Source organism: Aquarana catesbeiana, linkage group LG02 (assembly GCF_042186555.1).
Source record: "Aquarana catesbeiana isolate 2022-GZ linkage group LG02, ASM4218655v1, whole genome shotgun sequence".
Lineage (NCBI taxonomy): Eukaryota > Metazoa > Chordata > Amphibia > Anura > Ranidae > Aquarana > Aquarana catesbeiana.
The window spans coordinates 183,059,025-183,076,672 of record NC_133325.1 but is presented as its reverse complement, the minus strand read 5'-3'; the positions used below and the strand labels follow the sequence as shown (position 1 = coordinate 183,076,672).

At 43.1% G+C, this 17,648-nt stretch overlaps 1 protein-coding gene across 3 annotated transcripts in view; it reads left to right on the top strand.

The window, feature by feature from the left end:
- ANKRD52 (ankyrin repeat domain 52) overlaps positions 1-17,648 on the top strand; it is a 127,543-nt gene that overhangs the window by 77,101 nt on the left and 32,794 nt on the right. For all 3 annotated transcript variants that reach the window (XM_073613999.1, XM_073613998.1, XM_073613997.1), the window contains exons 9-16: positions 172-250; positions 339-453; positions 3,079-3,161; positions 5,498-5,615; positions 7,497-7,565; positions 10,497-10,637; positions 12,085-12,132; positions 16,777-16,857. In XM_073613999.1, coding sequence (XP_073470100.1) covers positions 172-250; positions 339-453; positions 3,079-3,161; positions 5,498-5,615; positions 7,497-7,565; positions 10,497-10,637; positions 12,085-12,132; positions 16,777-16,857 — 734 coding nt within the window. The remainder of the gene's footprint in view (positions 1-171; positions 251-338; positions 454-3,078; positions 3,162-5,497; positions 5,616-7,496; positions 7,566-10,496; positions 10,638-12,084; positions 12,133-16,776; positions 16,858-17,648) is intronic.

The window sequence follows — 17,648 nt, the reverse complement described above, 5'->3', positions numbered from 1 at the left end:
GTGATCCACAGAAGGCCGCCACTGGTGTTTGAGGCTACTGGTGTGTGATTCATCTTAACTGTTTTATTTCTTCAACTACAAACTACTATTTAAGTGATGGTCTTGGTTTTTTTAGAAGACCTAGTATAAGCTATAATTTACCTTTTTAACTTTTATCCCTTGTGTTTGCAGAGTAAAGAAGGAAAGAGCCCTTTGCACATGGCTGCCATACATGGAAGGTTTACACGTTCCCAGATTCTAATTCAGAATGGTGTGTTTCTTTTCCTTTACCCAGTCATCTGTTCTAATGTGACCATGCCTTTTTTCATGACTGTCTTAAATGTTCTTGTTCTCTGCAGGTGGTGAAATTGACTGTGCTGATAAATATGGCAATACTCCTCTGCATGTTGCTGCTAGATATGGGCATGAGCTGCTAATTAGTACTTTGATGACAAATGGTGCTGACACTGCAAGGTGAGGTTTCACAACGTATACTGATCATCTACGTTTTACAGTTACAGAGTTGAGACAAACTATTTAACACTGAATTGGGGTGCTTACAATTATCCGCTTCCGATTTTTATGTAACAATCGCAAAAAGAAAAAACTGCTTTAACTGTTTATAAAGTGTCAGCTGGGTTTTAACTTCGATGTGTTAGATGTACTAGCAGATTTAGATATACACTAACCCCCCCCAACAATGCTGCTATCCAAAGGTACCCCTGTGCTCCTTTATCCAGAGTTGGGGGCACTCTAATACAGGAGGTGTGTTACTGGCCGGATCACCAGGTGAAAACAGAGGCGGAAACACCTAAAAAAGAAAACACATGCAGCTGCAATATATTACATTTTTGGTCTTGGGATTAATATTGCATTAATATCAGCTTTCTAATCTGGCATTGTTGTTTTCTGAGGTGGATATTGACTACCTATAAAGTCATCTGTCCACCTTCCTGTGTACATTTTCTGTGTTTACCAAAGTGGGGATTTTTTCTCTTTAAGGATAAATTGCACAATTGTAGCTGCAACTAGAGAGCTCATTGGGGGTGTTTTTGTTTTTTTTTTTTTTAATTTTAACTGCTTGTAAAGAATATGTAAAATAGTTGACTGTCCATAGCCTGGTCATAGTGGTACATTTAAGGGTCTGGATAGCTGTCGTCCGAGAAACATGTCACGTTTGCAGTTTCTAAAAAGGAATCTGTAGAAGAAAACAAACTGAACAGAGCTGGACATGTGATCAGGGTGCCTAATGAGATGGTCTTTTTCCAACCAGATATTCACTATGTGGGGAGTCATGGTGCAAATATTATTCTGTCATTCATTGGAGGGCACAGCAGTCTCTTTTGGCTTTATGCCAAAAGGCTATAGGTGGTGGAACAGTAATAAAAGTTGTGACTGAAGCTGTGTTAATTTTCTAGGCATTGTCTTTGTTTTTTGCATAGTGTCAGCAGGATACTATTTTAGATTGCTTGCCTTTTGTAATTGTCATGGTTTCTGGATGTTTTATGGTCCGAACAGTGTTGTAGATGAAGGCAATGCATACTGAGGAATTACAGAAGCTTCCATTGTTCTCTCCTCATGAAAATTCTAGTTTCCTGACTGTTTTGCAGATTCAGATGATTTTGGTTCTTTCTGGCTTCATGATCTTGAAATGTGACCTTTTTGAATACTGGGTTCTACAATATGATGCTTTCCACAGCTTTGTGTATTGTTGGTTGTGGAGCACTTTACAGGTCCAGAGCTGTGGCACAGCCCCAGGTGTGACCCTGCCTCTGAAGACTTAGAGGCCAAAGCTAGTAAGACTGAAATTCCTTGCCATTGCTTGTTTTCAATGCATTAAGGGCTAAGGCTGGGTAACCAAACATAAATGGCATCCACTGGGTAGAGTTCCACGCTCTTTCCCATCATTCCGCTTGGAGAGAAGGCACCATCACGCTGCGGTTCCTGCTTGTGAAGCAGCATATGGATCTTTGGTCAGTTTCCATTGCTCGTTAACAGGGGCCTAGTCACCTCCAACTGCTCGGGTATGTGACTACTCGAGGACTTGCTTAACATTGGGCTTTGTGTTCCCAGCTGAGCAGATGCAACATGTCTTCGCTAAGACAACACAGAGAAGTCCCACTTCCAAAGGTGACCTCAGCCCATACTCCCCTAGTGGATTATAGGGGCTTTAATTTGGCATCTCTAGAAGCAACTGACACCTGTAATCTTAACCCTGGAACACCTGTTATAGAGTTGTCAGCATTGTTTTCCCTGTCCTCCTGTGAACTGAGAAATAAGGTCCCGCTCAGATAAGTATAAGTGGGGCTGACGGGGAGAGCTGCACAGATTTATTTATTTTTTTTACTTTAATGCTTTCTCTGCATAAGGGTAAAAAACCTTCTGCCTTTTAGCACCACTAAAGTGGTTCTATAATGTGTACCTGTCTCTGTCCAGTACACCAAGTGTCACTTCTCTCTGCTGCCTGATTCCTCTATCTGCCTGAGTCACTACTGACAGGTTTTCCTGACACCAAGAGGTACAAAGGTGACGGGAGGGAGCTCCAGCACACAGCCTATAATTGACAGCCTCTGCTCTGTTCCTTTGTGAAAGGGGGGGGTGTCCTTTCCCTCCAATCAGCTCTCCTGACAGATCTCTGCAGAGTTTAACTTCAGCTCCCTGCCCCCTGGTTTCTGAAAGCTCAGTGAAGCTTGTATACAGTCTGCATTTTTAATGGATGTATAGAAGAGAAGACTGCAGATAAAGAGTTATCTTGGTGTATCACCTGAGGCCAATCACTTCAGTGGGTTTATGTAAAGGTTTACAACCACTTTTAGCATTCTGAAGGGACAGGTCTTGGCCTTAGGTATCCTCTTTCGCTGCCTCCTGTAAACGTTCTCTTCAAGATGTATCTCACGTTAAAGTGGTTAACTCATGTTAAAGGTAATTTCAAGGTGTATCTCATGTTTAAAGGTAATTTACATTTTTTTTTCAGTAGGAAGAATGTTTATTTGAATATTAATTGGAGGTTAAACACTTGTTAGCCCTGCCAAAAATAAAATATATTTTGTTGCATGCATCCTGTTCAAGTAGTCATCTTAGTCTTTCTGACTTTTACAGGCGTGGAGTTCATGGCATGTTCCCCCTGCACTTAGCTGTTCTTTATGGGTTCTCAGACTGTTGCCGTAAGCTACTTTCCTCAGGTAAGTGACTTTTTGTAAAAAAAAAAATGCAGTTTGTCATTGTTATGATTTGTTTTTGCTATTTTGAAATTAGTGATGTCCTTGTAAACATAAAACCTTAAGGTAACCCTTTCTATTTGCCTATGTAGGGCAATGCAAAAGGTTCCACTAATGCCCCCCTTCTGCACAGAATTTGCTTGACTTTTATTGCTCCCACACAGCTTTTTTCAACCAGTACTATTAAGGAAGGCCTTTTGTAAGCTCTTTACAAAGCTCACACAGGGCGAGAAGGTTATGGATTCCTCTTTTGCTTCTGTGTGAGCGTGCTTGGCTAATCACTAAGGGGTTTTGATTTGTTTGTTTTTTTTTTGACTAACCTTAAGGCTCGGTTCACACTGGGGCGACTTGGGATCCGACTTGTACGTCCTCAAGTCGCCCCAAGTCGCTCCAGAAATAGTTTCAATGGGAGTTAACGCTAGCGTCTTAATAGACACTACTGAAGTCGCTCCGACTTCAGAGCGTACTCCCTGTACTACTTTGATCCGACTATGATCCGACTTCAGCCTATTGACTATCATTGAAGTCGGATCAAAGTCGGATCAAAGTCGGATCGCCGTCTCGCATGATCCGACTTCGGCATGCGACTTGTGCTCAAATGATCTTGAGGGGAACTCCGCGCCAAATTTTAAATAAAAATCCGGCATGGGTTCCCCCTCCAGGGGCATACCAGGCCCTTGGGTCTGGTATGGACCTTGAGGAGAACCCCCTACGCCGAAAAAACGGCGTGGGGGGTCCCCCCCCCCCCCCAATCCATACCAGACCCTTATCCGAGCACGCAGCCCGGCCGGACAGGAATGGGGGTGGGGACGAGCGAGCGCCCCCCCCCTCCTGAACCGTACCAGGCCGCATGCCCTCAACATGGGGGGTTTGGTGCCTTGGGGGAGGGGGGCGCGCTGCGGCCCCCCCCACCCCAAAGCACCTTGTCCCCATGTTGATGAGGACAAGGGCCTCTTCCCGACAACCCTGGCCGTTGGTTGTCGGGGTCTGCGGGCGGGGGGCTTATCGGAATCTGGGAGCCCCCTTTAACAAGGGGGGCCCCCAGATCCCGGCCCCCCACCCTATGTGAATAGGTATGGGGTACATGGTACCCCTACCCATTCACCTAGGGAAAAAAGCGTCAATAAAAAACACAGTACACAGGTATTTAAAATAATTTATTAGGCAGCTCCGGGATCTTCTTCCGACTCCGGGGGTCTCTCCGGCGTCTTCTCCCGGTGTCCGCATCTTCTGCCGGCTCCACCGCTATCTTCTGGCGCTCTTTTGCCAGCGGTGGTCCGGACCTCTGGATCATCTTCTTCCCTCTTCTCTTTCAGAGATGTTGACACGACGCTCTCCCCAGCCAGAATGGTTTCTGTGCGCTCTGCAAGGGACTTATATAGGCGGTGACCCCGCCCCCTTATGCCGTCACAGTCCCTGGGCATGCTGGGTCTGTGACGTTTTAGGAGGCGTGGTCACCGGGTGATGACCACGCCCCCTTATGACGGCACAGCCCCAGCATGCCCTGGGACAGTGACCTCATAAGGGGGCGGGGTCACCGCCTATATAAGTCCGTTGCGGAGCGTTCAGAGACCATTCCAGCTGGAGAGAGCGTCGTGTCAACATCTCTGGAAGAAAAGAAGAAGGCAGAAGTCCGGACCACCGCTAGCAATTGAGCTGCAGAAGATAGCGGAGGAGCCGGCAGAAGATGCGGACACCGGGAGGAGACGGCGGAGAGACCCCCGAAGTCGGAAGAGGACCCCCGAAGTCGGAAGAAGATCCCGGAGCTGCCTAATAAATTATTTTAAAAACCTGTGTACTGTTTGTTTTATTGACGCTTTTTTTCCCTAGGTGAATGGGTAGGGGTACCATGTACCCCATACTCATTCACATAGGGTGGGGGGCCGGGATCTGGGGGCCCCCTTATTAAAGGGGGCTCCCAGATTCCGATAAGCCCCCCGCCCGCAGACCCCGACAACCAACGGCCAGGGTTGTCGGGAAGAGGCCCTTGTCCTCATCAACATGGGGACAAGGTGCTTGGGGGGGGGGCGCACACTGCGCCCCCCATGCCCCAAAGCACCCCCCATGTTGAGGGCATGCGGCCTGGTACGGTGGGGGGGGCCGCCAGCGAAGTCGCCCGTCATGGAGGCGACTTGAAGTCGCCTCGTAATTTGCCGAAGTCGTGCCAAAGTCGCGCTGAAGCCGCGTTGAAGTCGCGGTACAAAGTCGCGTTAAAGTCGTGTTGCCCATGTGTGAACCGACCCTAAGTATTTATGGAGTATCTTTTTATATTCTCTAACAGTTACTCTTCCTTTTTTCAGGTCAGTTGTACAGTATAGTGGCCTCACTGAGCAATGAACATGTGCTTTCTGCCGGCTTTGATATCAACACACCTGACAACCTCGGGAGGACTTGTCTCCATGCTGCTGCTTCAGGAGGGTGAGCCGCTGATGGAATGTTACCCCAGCAACTTTATTAACTTTTATTAATATTTTATGAATTCCTTAGTAATACATTGTTTACATAAACAGTACAGTTCTGTATGCCAGTGTTTCCCAAACTTTTTTCAGTCAAGGCACCCTTTTAAAATGATGTTGAGGCACCCCATTCTAAAATGTAAAAAAGAACAAAACTAATAATGTTACATAGTGCAGGCTCCACACATCTGAAATTCATTTAAGTGTTTTTTATCTTAAATTGTTTCTTGATAAGCTGCTGCGCAAATATCGTGCAACATAAATTGTAACAGCCATTTTATGAACTTTTTTTTTTTTTTTTTTTTTTTTTTTTTTTTATAGAAAAATATAAAATGTTTGGGATTTTAAGTTATTTTGTAGCAAAAAAATGTAAATTTTTCAAATGTATGGGAGAAATGTCAGAATATTCCAGACTGGAACTTTAATTTATTTGTGCAATGCTGTACTACATCGATGTGAATGCTGATCTATGCTGGTCTTGTTTACTCAAAACTTAAATTAGTTTTGCCTTCAGTTTTGCTTTGAGTGGAGAGGGATTAGAACACCTTCTAGGTTTTTATTGCTGTCTGTATCCCTGTTATGGAGATTCATCCTCTGTCCTCTCTGTCCTGTTTACCCTTATCAGTGAAAGTGAATGACGATCAAAAATTTGGGGTTGTCCCCAGGGCAGTAATTCCTCTCATTTTCTGTTTTGGCTGTGGGACAGGAAGTAGAAATCTCCCTAATGGACACAGATGGCAAAAAAAAAAAAACAGTCATAACCCTCCCTCGCTTTATTTAAAATGGGGGGGGGGGGGGGTTTGGCTTTAGGTCTACTTTAATAAATATGTGCAACATGCCTATTTAATCATATGTGCAAGCATTCAGTGGCTATAGAAAAATCACCCCCCTTTTAAACAAATCACATTTTGTTGCTTTGCAGCCTAAAATGAAGACAGTTTGTTTTATCCAGCTGTATTTACTAGTGCAACCTATAACATCCAAGTGAAAGATATAACACCAACATATCAGAAAAAAAAAAAGAAAAGCTTATCATCCAAATAACACCATTCCTACATAAATGCATGGACGTCGTAATATCTTGGTATGGGGGTGTGTCTCTGCAGTAGGGACTGGAGCAGTTGTCAGGATAGAAGAAAAATAGATGTGGCAAAATACTGTCAAATTCTTGAGGAAAATCTGTTGCCCTCTGCCAGAAAGTTGGTTTACCTTCCAACATGACAATGACCCAAAGCACACAGCAAAAATTACCATACAGTGTTTGTAGGAGAAAAAGGTGAATGTCCTTGCATGGTCTAGTCAGAGCTCAGATTTAAACCCCATTGAAAATCTGTGGAATGACTTGAAGACTGCAGTCCACAAACAATCGCCATCAAATTTAACTGAACTTGAGCAGTTCTGCAAAGAGTGGGCAAATATTGCAAAGTTTAGATGTGCAAAGTTAGTAGAGACACATCCCAACAAACTAAAGGATGTAATTAAAGCAAAAGGTGGTTCAGCAAAATACTGACAGAAGGAGGGTGATCCTTTTTCCAACTCAGTAATTCTGTTTTTGAATTGTGTGTTTTTTTTTGTTTTTTTTTCTGACATGTTGGTGTTATATCTTTCACTTGGATGTTATAGTTTGCACTTAGTAAATACAGCTGGATAAAACAAAAGCTGTGTCTGTTTTCATTTCAGGCTGCAAAGTAACAAAAGGTGATTTTTTTTTTTGTTTTGTTTTAAAGGGGGTGATTCTTTTCTATACCCACTGTATCTGCACAATACCCTTCTTGTATTGAGGAGTTTATGTGCATGACATCACAGCTATACTAATATTTTTAATCACCATCTCTGTTTTCAGAAACGTTGAATGTCTTAATTTGTTGACTAGCAGTGGCGCAGATCTAACGAGACAAGATAAATTTGGAAGGTGAGCTTAATCTAACACATGGTTTTAATAAGTTAATGTAGATTTTCTTCATGATTAGGTAAACATTTTATTGTCCAACCATCCTGTTTGTAATTGCAGTTTTAAGGATGCTACTGCTGTTGCTGGCCTCTTCTGAAATAGGGGATAGTTAAAATATGTCGCCTTTTTAATATTTGTGATGGGAAAGTCAATATGTTAGTCCTGCATAAACACTGAGTTGAGGGAAGATCTTCCATTGAAGGCACCTCATCTAGTAACAGCTGTTTATGGTAAGATTTCTTCCAACCTTCATTCTCTGAGTGAGGATTGGAAATTCCACAATTGCACCTCTTCTGGCCCTTCTCAGAACTTTTCAGTCATCCGGGGCACAAGTTATCTATAAAAGACCTGCTTCTGAAGGACTCCTCTCCCTTCCAGCTCTCAGCAAACGTCTCCAGGATAATATAGTCTCCAGGCTATTGGTTGGGCGATCAACTTCTAAAAAATGTGTTTGACAACCTTCTCTTTACCTGGGCCTGATTCTTAATAACAGTGCAAGCAAAAATTCTTCCTTCCAGTGAACAAACTACTTTCTCTCAGAATTCATGCTTGGGTCTTAAAATCAAAGAGAAGCCCTTCTGCATGCCTGAGCTAGCAGCCCTCTCTTGTAAGGAGCCATTCCTCATTCTTCACAAGGACAAGGTAGTCTTGCACCCAAGGCCATCCTTCCTTCCCAACATGGTATTAGTCTGCCATCTCAATGAAGACTATGGGGTCAATTCACTAAGCGGTAAATACTGTCTGAATTTTTGAGTTAAAATAACTCATGCAGTATTTGTCCCAAAAGTAGTCAATTCACTAAAAAACATGTGTTCTTTACCATATGTGTTAAAGGCTTGTTTTGTGATTTCTCATTTAAATGTAGCATATATTTTTTCACTTTTTTTTTTTACATGCTAAAACTGCACCAGAGGAAGATAGTTCTGTAAATAAATGCACACAGAAATATTATGAAACTGTGAAAACATTCTAGTGTGGTTTAATTCATAGAACAATCTCCTTCTGGGTAAATGTTACAATGTTATTTTCATTCCTCAGGGCAGAACATTTCCACACTGATACTATGTATACTTTTTATCTTACTGGCCATTGCAGAATTCCCCTCATTATTTTTTTTTTTTGTACATTGCTAAAATCGACTGCCTACTACCAGGTGATCTATAACAGATGTGTGTGTTCTTTATTGAAATTACTTTAGCAGTATTTAGGTCACATTTGATCATTTACTTTGATGAATTGACTCCCTTATCTCGTGGCGCACCCTCATATCGCATGCGGAATCCTTTAGTTAATTGACCTCATTGTATCTTGGTACCACACTGCAAATCGCCTTAAAAGTAAAAACACCTCCAGCACTCCTATGTGTTCACTTCACCAGATTGGTGGGAGTTCCTTGGGCATCTAGCATCTGTTGCCCAGCTTTGTAAGGTGCACCACCTGATCTTCTTTGCATATCTTTTCAAAGTTCCACCAAGTGAACATCAAATCTTCTGCTGGTGTGACTTTCGGCCACAAGGTTCTTGCAGTGGCACTCTGAAGTTGGGGTGCTGTCCTGTGCTGTCTGTGTCCAGTAGGATAACAAGCCAGTGGGGGGGGGGGGGGGGGGGCGCAGTGATGTGATCGGTGGTGTGTCTCTGATCTTGTAAAGAGCCTCTGGTGTAGGCTCTTTACCACGTGATCAGCTGTGTCCAATCATCACAGCTGATCAGTGTAAATAGGAAGAGCCGTTTATCGGCTTTTCCTACACTCGCACGGACAGACGCAAGTAGAAGAGAGCCAATTGGCTGCTCTGCTGTGCTTATTATCAGTGCAGCCCCCCGGACCACCAGGTATGCCAATCAATGCCCAATAGGGATGGCACTCAGTGCTGCCTAACAGTGCCATCTATCAGTGCCGCATATAAGTGCCTCATCATCAGTGCCACCTCAAAAGTGGCAATCGGTACTGCTTCATCAGTGCCAGTCAGTGCAGGAGAAAACTTCCTTATTTACGTTTTGGAACAGAAACAAAGAAAAGTATTTTTATTTGTAGCACCAAAAACAAAAACCCCAGTGGTGATCAAATACCACCAAAAGAACACTCTATTTGTGGGAAAAAGTGATAAAAAATGTGGTTTGGGTTCAGTGTTGCATGACCGTGCAATTATCATTCAAAATGCAACAGCGCTAAAAGCTGAAAATTGGTCTGGGCAGGAAGGCGGGAAAGTGCTCATTATTGAAGTGGTTAATTTAAGGTGAAGGAATTTTGACTGCTTTTGTTATATTGTTTGTTTGTTTTTTCACACTGCACCCTATAAGGCAGCAGTACTGGAGTGTCAGATACTCATCTTTGTTGGCAGAGATGAATAGAGCATTGAGAAATATTTTCCAATCCTCTCAATACACTTTTCTGACTATCTAGTGCCAACATTGCCTGCACCAATTATTCTCCAACTTCAGAACCAGAATAGGTTGGAATTACAGTATGTTGCTATTTTTTAGGGTCACCTTTTATATACCTGTTCAATTTGTGTTTAAGCACCGTCAAAGCTGGACTAAAGTCTTCTTACTTGCCTGTCCAATGGTCTGGCACCAGCATCTTCTGAGTGCTGGTCTTCAGGCCTCTTCATTGGCCGGCAGGGGATGACCTCACTCCTGCACATGTGAAGGAGGCTGTCATCCTTCCATTTGGAGCCCGGCACTATAAGCTGAGATGTGCATGTGTAGCTTAGTTTACAGTGCAGGAGGAGACAGCGAGCAGGCAATTGGAGGCATTTTATTGTAGAAGAGACCTGCAAAAACAGCCTACCTGCTTGCGTTTTTTTTTTTTTTCTACAATGGGACTTTATTTCTGCTTAAAGTGTACTCATGCAAGGAAGACCTTTTTTCAACACGATATACCTTTATATTCTAGGACTCCGCTGCACTATGCCGCTGCTAATGGCAGCTACCAGTGCACAATGACTCTGGTGAATGCTGGCGCTAGTATTAATGTGGCAGACTATAAAGGCTGCACTCCCCTACACTATGCTGCTGCTTCAGATACCTACAGGAGGTGAGTACCTGTTTTTAATACGTGTTTATTAGCTTGTTTACCTGAATGGTGAAAGTGTGTGTCTCAGACTGCCGGGACCTTTGCTTTGTATCTTGCTTGGCACCACACTTTTGCATGATTGCTGCACAGCCGGTCTTTTTGAAGAAAAGTGTCTCAGTCTCTGCCACTATTCATCTGCTGCTTAAGAATGCTTATCAACAATGTAGTAGGAGGGCATGTCTAAACAGCCCATTTATGTTTGTATTGATTCAGATAGATCCTTGCACTACAAAGCTGTTAATAAAATTTGATTGATCACATATTTGTACAGCTTCTGTCGCTCTTATTTTGTTTATAGCGCAAAAAATAAAAATCACAGAGGTGATCAAATACCACCAAAAGAAAGCTCTATTTGTGGGAAAAAAGGACTTCAATTTTGTTTCGGAGCCACGTCGTAGGACCGTGCAATTGTCAGTTAAAGTGACGCAGTGCCGAATCGCAAAAAGTGCTCTGGTCAGGAAGGGGGTAAATCCTTCCGGTGCTGAAGTGGTTAAGACCTCTGTAACTCTAAGCAGATAACCTGTTAAAAAAAAAAAAAGTTAAGCCTATGGAGATTTTTAAGTACTGTAGTTTGTCGCCATTCCACGAGCATGTGCAATTTTAAAGCATGTAATGTTGGGTATCTATTTACTTGGCGTTGCATCATCTTTCACATTGTACAAAAAATGGGGTAAATATTGTGTGTTTTTGTTTTTGTTGTTTAAATTAAAGTGTGTTTTTTTCAGAAAAGTTGCATTTGAAAGACCGTTGCACAAATACCGTCTAACATAAAATATTGCGACAATTGCCATTTTATTCTCTAGGGTTTCTGCTAAAAAACAATATATAATGTTTGGGGTCCCAAGTAATTTTCTATCAAATACTGATTTAAACTTTTAAACAAAAAGTTCCAGAAAAGGCCTGGTCTTCAATTTGTTAATAGAGGTTAGTTACAGTTTGGCTTCAGGTTATATTGACTGTTAGTCACTTAGGTAAAGTCCATCTAAATCTAACACTACTCTGTCCACTGATGCAGTGGAGTGAATTTAGCCACCCTAATACAGGATGTGTGTTATTGGCCACAGATGCAGTGGAGTGAATTTAGCCACCCTAATACAGGATGTGTGTTATTGGCCAGTCACCAAATGAAAATAAAGTAATAAAGGCTTAAAAAAAAAGAACTAATGCAACCACCACATCCAGTGATTGGATACCGTATATGTTTTTATTTGTGCTTGGTTACTCTTTGAATCTGAATATGGTGTAAAAGCGAATTTTGAGTGTATAATTTCTCTGTGATGGCTCAGCAATGTGTGGATCTTTTCCACATTGCTGAAAAGCTTTTTCCTGCTCACTCTGGAGGTTGTATTTTATTTTTGGTGTTTACAGAGACTGTGTGTAGCATGTCACTTTTTTTTTGTTTTTGTAGGGTTTCCAATACGGTTTCTAAGGCTTCAACCCAGACAGAACAGTCCAGGTAACATTTTATCTCTTTTACGCTATATTTAGCATTACATTGTTTAGAGGGGGCAGTCCAGGAGAGTGGCGAATTTGTGTGTCGTATCATTTATGGACTGAAGCACTTGTGTTCTCTAGTAAACTTTAATGCCTAGGCATCACAGGTCATTCTTGAATCAGCAACATCCCTTGCCAAAATTAGGGTTGTCTATACCCTTGCCCATTCAATCTCTGCTCAACTCCATCTTTTCCCTTCTTTTTTTCAACTTATTGGGCCTTTTGCACACTGCTGCCTGAAAATACTCAGTTTTCAGGCACACAGGCTTTTTTTTGCTTTTTTTTTCGTACTGACCTAAATGCAGCCCATTGTTTTTTTTCAGTGTGCCTGTGGAACGTGTAAACATGTGCTGCGTATTGATCAGTCAAAAAAACATCAAAAAACAGAAATCTGAGTTGCCATCAGTATTCTCTAAGTGCCATCTTCGGCTGCTTCCACATATAGAGTGGGAAAGCATTCCTTTCCATCTAGATTTGCTATGTAGGGCTTGGTTCAATGGTCAGGTTCAGCTGGTCGCAGACGCAACTTGGCATCTTCAAATCTGCCTGGATCTTCTATCGCTAGCTCAGATCTTCCACCCTCCTTAGTCATTGGCTTTAATGACTTGACTGAGAGCCAGAGTGCTGAAGGGCTAGGGCCTTGTTCCCAGCTGTTATTTTAATGCTTAGGGCTTGGACACCACCTTCTCCATTTATCTATTCTATTAACTGGAGGGCCTGCTTTGCTTATTGCAAGTCTCTTGGGGTACTTGCCCACAATCTGGCCTTCCTTCAAGGGAGCATGGATCAAGGGAGCCCTTAGTACGGTTAAAGGCTGGGTCTCTGGCATGGCCGCTCTTTTTCAGCATCCTTTTGGCTCCGCTATACCTCTTTCGGCTTTAGTGCAAGGTGGCCCTTTTTTTGGTAGCTATCTCTTCAGTCTGTTGAGTGTCTGGGCTTATGGCTCTTTCCTGTAGCCAACCCTTCTGGTATAGTATTGGGACAATGTGGTTCTTCATTCCGGGCTGTCTGTTTGCCAACATAGTGTTGGCCTTTCATCTCAACAATGATATATTGTCTTACCTTCTTTTTGTCCACATCCCTCTCAGCCAAGTGCAGCGACTCTCCTTTTCCCTGATGTGGTCAGAGCCATTAGCTCCTCTGTCGGCCACGGCTTTATTCAGAAGTCTGAATCTCAGTTCATCATTTCGGAGAGTCCTGGACGGGGTCCTGCTGCCTTGTCTTCTACTATTTCCTGTTGGATTTGTGGAATGGTGATCCAGACCTACGCTCTTTCGAGCCACTGGCTTGGTTCCCAATTACTACATTCCACCAGAGCGCCTAGCACGTCCTGGGCTCTTCATAATTCTGCTTTTGTTCAGGTTTGCAAGGCAGCTGCTTGATCACCAGTCCACACCTCTCTCAGCTTGTTTTTAAAGTAAACGTAGCTGCCTCAGCAGATGGCAGCTTTGACGAAAAGGTTTTGAAGGCAGCAGTTTGTGTTCTGCCTGGGGTATGTCCAATTCGTGAAGAAGTAAAGTTATAACCTTCAAATAACAATAGAGAACATTTTGATTTCTGTACTTCCCTGTGAAATCCTTTTCTCTGAGTTCATTGGAGGACACCGCACCCGACCAGTCCTTTTTTTCAATGTTTTTGGTGTTCTTGTCTTGTACTGCAGAAGGTGGGTTTGGTCGTCACCAGAGCATCGCCCCTTAGGCGTGCTTTTAGTTTTAAGTTTCACCTAGCATCCTGATTTAGAAGGTGGCAGTATCAAACCCATCTACCCACTCATTAGGCCTCATGCTCACTGGATGTTAAGTACTTTTGCAGTAGTGTTTTTTTTAACACTAGCATTTTTTAGCTTTGTTTTTAACAAAATTATACTCCCACAAAAGCTTATGGCTCAAACGCTGATAAACACAGACTAGCTGCGGTGGGGGGGGCTGGGGCGTTTCCAGCCAGAAAACACTGCTGCCAAAAACTGCTGTTAACAGCCTATATGTGCATGGACACATAGGGTAACATGCTGAAGAGTTTATTGGCTGCAGAAAAAAGTGTCTAAAACAAAAACAGCAGCTGTAAAAATGTCCAGTGTGCATGAGGCCTTAAACTCAGAGAAAATAATTTCATGATGAGTGCAAACATCCAGTTTTTCTACCCAGGCCTACAACCATCACATTCTTTCAGAGATTTGGTAGGCCCTTTATTCCTTAAAGGATAAGTTCACCGGGTTCGTGAGTCCGGGGCTTAGAAATCCCTGCAGCTTAATCTCCAAAACGTACCCCACCCCATCAGGTACATTTAGGAGCATTCTAATTGGTCAGCGTAGTCTAATCAGAACCCACGTAGCCCGTCCTGTCAGCGGCTAAGAGGAGTGAAAGCCGAGGGGAATTTCAAAGCCCCGGACCCATGACGTGGCTATAGCAGGGCTCAGAACGGGAGATCGCTGCGATCCAGGTCAGCAGGACTGGGAGGGGGGGGGGGGGTGAGGAGAGGGTCCTGTGCAAGTTCACCTTACAGATTTTTCTGTAAAGGTGAACTTACACTTTAAACAAACTGACCTTGGAATTGGGCGACATCTTTTACTCACCTAGTACTGTAAAGATTGTTTTGCCTTTTGTTTTTTTTTTACAATAAACATGGTGTTTTTATTAGAAGAGTAGATTATATACAGTGTACATATACAACCAATACATTTGCACTGCGTTTAGCATACATTGAAAGGGTCCATACAGAGAAGGTATCAGGTAGAGAGTGCATAAGTGTTATATTGTACCAGACATGCGACAGTTACAGTATATATACAGCATTGTCTCACATTCTTAGTCTATAATATTTAATGTCATTCAAGATTCACATAGCATCAGACATGTCGATCAGGTATTGCATTGCATGTAGAGGCGTTACCTAACCAATTGTCCCATATTTTGCCATACTTGGCGGGGCAGCCCCTGTGAGCATATATTTCCTTCTTATATGGCAATACTTTATTAATGACATATATCCACTCCTGGAGTGTCGGGGGTATGGGCTGCAGCCATGTCCTGGCTATCAGCAATCTGGCCATGAAAAGTGACTCCTGGAGGAATATTTTATGAAATTTATCTAAATCAGGGTCTGGGAAGATCCCCAGTATGCATTGCTTGGGGCACAGTGTCAGAGGGGATCCCATTTCATCATGGATGAATTTTACTACTTGAGACCAATACTCCTGTATTACTGGGCATGACCATAGAAGGTGAATTGCCTTTTGTTTTTAGTTGTAGCTCCTCTTAATGTGTTTCCCTTCCACATGCTGTCTGTAGTTACTTGCCTGCCGATCTTGCAATACATTTTTATTTTCATTATATGACAACTCTGACTCTCGCCCAGAAAAATTCACCATCTCTTAATTCCCTGATATTTACCAGTAGGGCATTTTCCAGCCTCTGGGTTGGATGCCTCTTTTCTCGGGGAACACAAAGATCACTCCCCCCACACTTGGTTATCCTTTACAGAAGGTAGTTCTTGCCTAGTGTGGTGATGAGGAACTCCATCCTAGAACTTGTTCTCATTTCTCATGCTGTAACTTATTCTGTTTGGGATCGCAAAACGCGCAACCCTAGTACCTGGCAGCTCTTGGTTAAGTCTTGTGTATCTTCCTAAAACCTTGGCTTTGCACTACTTGGGCAATCCATTTTGCAGGATGTTGCGATTTGCAATTTTCTGTGCCTTCTCAGGTGCCATTGCCACACAGAGCCCTCCCTTGTGTTCAAAGAGGTTATTGCCCTGAAAGGAACCACCTTGTCTGTTAACCCTAACACCCATAGTTCTGCCTTGGCTTCCCCTGTATTCTTTCTGGTTTACTCCTCCTTTTCTTATGCTTTATGGTGATAAAGCATCCTGTAAGCCAAACATTGCTTCCCTGGGGCTATTTATCACCTTCTGAAAATGGGGTTCTTGGTTTCCTTACAGCATCTTGCATCGGTTCTTCTCAAGAGTTGCACTGCCTATTTTTCTGTTCATGTTTTCAAAATTGTTTTTTTAATAGTTGGCTCTGCTGATCCGTGCTGCTGTTGTCAACTGTTTAATTGGGTCTGTTGATGTTTCTTGTTCTTCCTGCAGGCCTGGTGCTGCAGTTTTTTGGCTGTTTTTGTTTCTCACCCCTCGATTTATTGTTTGAAGGCATCCCACAGTCTAAGCAATTAGTTCTTGCATCTTGTACTGTATGATTAAGATGACAGGAATTTTAATGTACCTGTAAATTTAATATTTTGGTATACAAGTCCCTCCGCTTTTCCTCTGTGAGCTCCTTACTGCTTGCTAAAAAAAACAAAAAACTAAAGCCTCAGAGTGGGTAGGGTTATATGGGTCCCGGTTACCAACAAAGCTTTTGCCAGTGTCCAGTCACCTGGTTACTCATGATTACATTATAATTTTCTTTCTTACTGGAGTGACAAAACGTCCTTATGTGTGATTTTTAAATATTTTGCGTAAGCTTGGATTTCTATATTACTGGATGAGGTGGGAAATATCATATAAACTCAAATTAGGAATTGATTATGTATCTCAAATGAACAACAGTATAACCCATGTTTTAGGTTCTGAACGACTTGTGTTTTTTTTTTTTCTTTTTCTCCTTCAGATCAATGGAATCTAACTCTGTCACAAGAAAGGAGTCAGAGGAAGAAGATGAGAAAGCTTCACTGGAAAAGGAGGCTTTCATGTAGGTGTTTGCTTAAAGTGCTTCTAAATTCTAAACATTTTGCATGAAGGTAAAAAATGTTTAGGTACCAATATGGCCCCTCACATCCCCCCCCCCCCATTCTTATATTTAGCCCTCTCTTGATCCAGCATTGTGCGCCCGTCTGTAGCGGCTCTTTCTTCTCCTTGTTCTCACAGGCTTGGCTGAGAGCAGCGGGAGCCATTAGCAGAGGGGCCGAGCTGCACTGTCTGTGTTTATAGGTGCAGGAGCCAGCATGGTTTGGGATCAAGCTTGCAGGTGTGCCACTATAGGAAGCGACTCTCTATGGTGGCACACCAAGAAGAGAAGGAGCCTGGAGCGGCAGCGGTGGACTCTATTTTATACTTGCCTGCTCTGTGCTGTGGAATTTTACAGGGCAGCCCTGATACTCTTGTTTATTAAAATATAGAGTTTGCAATCCCTTTAACTCCTTCCCGTCCACTCTATAGCTGAATGACGACTACAGAGCAGACCTACATTGCCACTAGGCCGTCATATGACGTTCTGCCCTTTGCACGCTCCCCGTGTGCCTCCTGTGGGGTGCGCGAAGCGCGCTCTGTGATCACCGAGTCGGTGATCAGCTGTTAACCAATGACAGCTGATCACGTGATGTAAACAGAAGATCGGTATTTTTTTTTTTTTTTTCTCACTCTGACCACATGAGGAGAAAAAAAACTATCTTCTGTGAAAGGGACATCGGTCCCGAAGAGGAAGAGGTGGTGCCGCCTGCCAGTGCCACCTGCCAGTGCATATCAGTGCCACCTATCAATCCC